The 5,095-nt window shown below is 35.6% G+C and overlaps 1 protein-coding gene across 1 annotated transcript; it reads right to left on the bottom strand.

Annotated features, from left to right (window-relative positions):
* Nucleotides 1-2,764, bottom strand: LOC115980616 (probable glucuronoxylan glucuronosyltransferase IRX7). The gene is made up of 4 exons (XM_031102850.1): nt 2,005-2,764; nt 1,519-1,880; nt 1,168-1,418; nt 1-1,022 (listed from the first exon to the last, which is right to left on the bottom strand). Exons 1-4 carry the CDS (start codon nt 2,306-2,308, stop codon nt 548-550), a joined length of 1,392 nt encoding a protein of 463 aa, XP_030958710.1. The 5' UTR covers nt 2,309-2,764; the 3' UTR covers nt 1-547.
* Nucleotides 2,765-5,095: the final 2,331 nt, after the last annotated feature.

Genomic DNA, 5,095 nt, shown 5'->3' with positions numbered 1-5,095 from the left:
TAATTAAAAATTCAGAATTATATATACAACAAAATAATTAGTGGGAACTTGCATGAAGCACCCATCTATATAGTAATATTACATACCTTATTATTTTATACCCAATAGAAAAAATTCAAAAACAAATTAGCGGGATCTTGCATGAAGAACCCATCTATATAGTAATATTATATACCCAATATAAAAAAAAAAAAAAATTCAAAATTCTCTCTCTTCCACATTTACAGTGTAAAATTTTGTATTTTTCTCGGACACCACATAGTCATCCAATCCTAGCTCGCCACCTCATCAATAAAACTCCACAATGCCATAAATATTTTCCCAAATCTTTAAATCTCTGCACCAGATGGGTCCCACTCCACGTAAAAATAAAAAAAATTCCCCCACCTCCTCATGGAAATAATTATATAAGTCCAGCTGTGCTCCATTATTATTTTTGCATGTAAGCGCATCCACCATACAAAAAGCCAATTCAATTAGCTGGCAACTTCAAATCTCCCCCCACCCAATTAAAAAAAAGCCAGCCACGCCACGTGTCGCGATCCCGTTAGCTGGAAACCCTCGAACCTCGACTACTACTCTCATGCGACCTGTCCATCTTCCCAGCCAAAGAGAGCAACACCTGCCACGTGGCGTCACCTTCTTGGACCTGATTGTTGAACAGTAGGGCCCGCCTGTTCCGTTGGTCCCACAAGTTCTTTTGTATGGTGCTAAGGTTGGTTGCCGCCACGTGTTCGAGAATCGTTCCCAAATTTCCCACGTCCCTCTCCGCCACCGTGAGCGATATCTCCGCCCAGTTCACGGCGGAGGGGAAGGGCAAACGGATGCCATCAGCAATTATTACCGGCACGCAACCCAACACAACGGACTCAACCAGCCTCGGACTCCACGGGGCCCACCCTAACGGACATAAACAAAACACAGACCGTACGATCTCTGACTGGTAACCGGCAAATCTATGCCTCCTTAGATAAAACCTCCGGTCACTATTGAATTTCCTCCAAATCACCGTCCTCACACGCCTAGCCAAAACAAAAAACACAAAAGTCAAATTAGACAACGTAAAAAACAACACCCACGAGGGTAATTTAGTCAAAACTAGACATAAAACACATGATTACAAGTTTGATTAGAGAAAATAATGAATGAATCAATGAAATCAATTACTTGCTGTAAAATCGACCGCTGATATTTTTTGGGTGGACTTCCATTTTGCCCCTGAAGAACACGAAAATATTTCTCCGACCAGTCACCGGAAAATTCTCTAAGGTTGTCCGTACAGTTTCCGGCGGAATATAAGGTGGGATTAACACATTCTCAACTTCCTGACATGGATGCTTGTATTTGACACCAAACGTTTGCAATATGATCGAGTTTTTTAGGAACCCAGGTATCCCATCAGCAACTGCCACGTTTTCCTTCAAAGTAGATAAAACAGAACCAAAACATGTTTTAGAAACACATAAAACAAAGAGAGATTAAAATGGTTGTTTTGGTTTTCTTTGGATATGGATTTACCATGGCATGGAAACAAGCTCCGTAGTCATGGGAAGCGACGAAGACGTGGTCAAAGCCTTGGGTCCGATTCCAAAATGGGTACTCTGATGAGATGAGTTGGATAGCTGAGGAGATTAGAGTCCTGGCGTGACCAATGGCTGGGAAGCCATTGATGGTGCTGAAATTGCAGGACACGTAGACGGGTACGAAGAAAAAATGGGCTTCGTAAGGATCAAAGGTCCTCACATCGCTGTTTAACAAAGCTCTGTGTATGGCAACCTCCGAGGCAAACAAGTGCTTGGTACACCTTTCGTTTGTGAGCCAATCCGTGTTGTAATTCGGTGGTAACTCGTACACGAAAATCTTCAAGTCCTTCAATAACCCTGTTGAGAAAAAGATCAAAAAAGCAAATAAAGATGTCAACTTTTGATTAATTTGGCAATAAAGGTTGAAACTTTTGAGCTAGAATGTGAGAAAAAAAGAAAAAAAAATGATTGAACTTTGAACCTTGATCGTCTGTGGATTCTTGGAGATGAGAAGCGTTTGTGGACTCGAAAAGAGCACGAGAGGCCAGGATGGTTTTGGCGTTTGAGACACGGGTTTTGGTTAGAGAGGTAGGTTTGTTGGGAGGGTTATTGTTGGTGATGAAATAGGAGCTGAAGAGGTAAAGAGACAGAGAAAGCCAGAGAAACCATTTGTAGTATTTGAAAAAACAGCTCTTTTCTTGGACTCTGCCATTTTTGGCGTGCAATAGTCTCATTTTCAGATAGAACCCCCTCTTCTCCTTTGAGGGCACCTTCTTCTCCACCATCCCATTTAAATTAAAAAACCATAGATTACGTTTTAGTGGTTGGGATAAAGCTTTCGGTTCTTGGTCTGGCGATGAAGTGGAGACTAAGGAATAGTGATTGAAGAAGATATGATGAGTTTGTTGGCACTTCGTTTTTGCAACCAACAATAAACGAAAAAATATAATAAAAATTGGGTTTGGACCAGATTTGTTAGTACATCTTTTCGGTTTATGGGGTTGGTTCAGTTCTGGTGAATAGAAAAATACATAGAACTGTTCTGGCAAGAGACAGAGAGAGAGAGAGAGAGAGAGAGAGTGGGGGTTGCAGGGATTCACATGGTGATGGAGCGGAATGGACAGCCGCGAAGGTCTCGGTTTCTATGCTTGGGTTTGGTCCTTTTCAGAATTTTGACGACTTCAATGACCAAAACACCCTTGTTGGGTTTCCTACTAGTTTGAGCTGTATGTGAGTGAGTATTTTGTTTGGTAAATTAAGAGTAATTTACCTTTCTGCTATATTTACCGTAATTTGTTCGCATGACAAGTAATAAATGATAAATTTATAAATTTATATAAATTCATAATTTTACTTTATTATTTATAACTTATTATCACAGGAGCAAGTTGCAGTAAACGGTAGGAGAAAAGTTGTGATCTTCGGATTTTTCATAAATAAAACGATTGTTCACTTGTATTATCAGATAAGATTTGTCCTAAAACAGTGATTGAATCCATGTAAGTGTAAAACATCATGATCAGCATCTATGTGACTTTTATTAATGAAAAGGAATAATATTTATATAGGGAGGTGTGTCCAGCTGGGTTATACTTATGAGGTTGTTGCAGACATTAAATTGCATTTGATGCACCGTTGAGATTCTTCTTCATTCTTCAAAGCTAAGGCATAGCAACATACTCCTATGTCGCATAGTGTAATGTTTGTTGGGTGGTCGTAGATATTAATAGTGGTCTTAATTCTTGAAGGGACAAAAATCATTTGAAGATAAGGGCAATGTTGGAATAGAATATATGGGGTGACAAGAGTTTGACAATGTGGCCAGACAGCCAGTGGAATTTTGTTTTTCGGTGTGAAAAAAGGGGCACTTTGGGCTTTTTAAAATGCTTATTTATGAAAGCCTGGCTAAAAATATATGATTAATATTCAGAGAGAATAAATAATTATGCGCCTAAAATATGTTTAAGATCCCTCAAATTGAATCATCCTATTCTTTCCTGTTTTATTTAAATAAATGACATATGTTGCATATTTAACTAGGATTATTTTTTTTCACCCAAAAAAATTATGAGTTTTTTTAAAAAGTTTGGACTTATAATGTCTGTTTCTGATAATAACTATTTATTATCAGACCAAGACACCAATCGATATATTTAACTAAGATTCAATTGAAAGAAATCATTTCCTATTTAAATTTACTTTCATATTAACACTAAGAGGTATACCAAGACCTTTGCAACTTAATGTTTATTTCTTAAGACGTTCAAGATTTTAATTTTAATCTCCCAACTATCCAAATATTAGGGGATGGCTAATAATGGTTACGAGTTACAACCACAGCCTATTGATGAGGATTGTATTGCATTGTGCCCTAATTAATAGTTTGCACCATGTATACAAAAATATGGGTAGGGGCATATTAAAATGCAAGTAGCTTAAGTTAGTGATGGTTGAATTGAACTCGAATACAAGTGGACCACGTAAATGACGTAATTATACCACCCCTAGTGGTTGTTAATCCAGCTATTGATAAGCCATAACAAACTTTTTATATGTTTTTTCAATAGGAAAAGTTAACGGATTTCCCTGAAATTATTGGTTTAAAAAATATTTTTAGAAATTTTAATGAAAAAAAAATAATAATTTTTAACGGTTTTTTATTTTTCTCATAAAAATGTATTAAATTTTTTCTAAAATAGTATATTAACGTAGTAAATGCTCTTAGAGCACCCGTTAATCAGACATTTTTTTACATTGAAGAAATTTTAGACATTCTAAAGATAACTTGATAAGTAATTAATACTTTAAATACATGTTTAATTTTGGGCAATTGGATGTCTTTTTAAGTAATTGGTAACCTTTTTCTAGCATCTCTAGTAATTGAAGAGGCAGTTTGGTCACAAAATATAGAGATAGTATGAAAAATATCCAAACTCCTATTATATTATTGGTAGGTTTTAATTACTTCAATTAGTAAAGTTGAATATCATCCAAAAAAAATTGGTATTCAAATCCCACTAACTCAAAAATAAAAAAATCAAAATAAAAAATCAATTGATGTGTTGATTTGATAATAGAAAACAATTATATCACAAAACTAACCCTATAAGTTGAATTCTATTGTATCTGTCCAAAAATAAATAAATGATTTATGATCACTTTCTTGGAGTAAATAATAAATGAAAAATGATATTTTTGCATTTATCTCTCTCACATGGTAAAAACTTAATGAAAACAGTGGACTGCACCAGACTAAAGATATTCAATGTATAATATATACTATATATATGTCATACATACAAACATAATTACTTTACTGTCTCTGCGACAATAGAAGGGCTGACTTGAATCATTTGATCAATTAAGAGAAAGTCATTCAGTCTTCCATTGTGTCTAAGACAAGAGTCCCGTGCACGGCAAGAGTGCGTCCTCTCGCTTACTTTTAAATAGCACTATAAAATTACTTTAGTGTCATAATTTTTCATCTATTTGATTTATACTTCTTTTTTTTCTTTTTTTAAATAAAACTTGTATGTTTAAAATCACTAATATAATCAAAAGTGTCATAATGC

The sequence above is a fragment of the Quercus lobata genome, chromosome 1 (assembly GCF_001633185.2).
Source record: "Quercus lobata isolate SW786 chromosome 1, ValleyOak3.0 Primary Assembly, whole genome shotgun sequence".
In the NCBI taxonomy this organism is placed as follows: domain Eukaryota; kingdom Viridiplantae; phylum Streptophyta; class Magnoliopsida; order Fagales; family Fagaceae; genus Quercus; species Quercus lobata.
The sequence above is the reverse complement of the archived record's forward strand: the minus strand, read 5'-3'. Positions and strand labels throughout refer to the sequence as shown.

Coding starts and splice junctions, on each gene's coding strand:
- LOC115980616 (XM_031102850.1), bottom strand. CDS start 2,308: ATGGTGGAGAAGAAGGTGCCCTCAAAGGAGAAGAGGGGGTTCTATCTG. Junction 1,881..2,004: donor AGAATCCACAGACGATCAAG/GTTCAAAGTTCA, acceptor TTTTCTCAACAG/GGTTATTGAAGGACTTGAAG. Junction 1,023..1,167: donor AGCGGTCGATTTTACAGCAA/GTAATTGATTTC, acceptor TGTTTTGGCTAG/GCGTGTGAGGACGGTGATTT.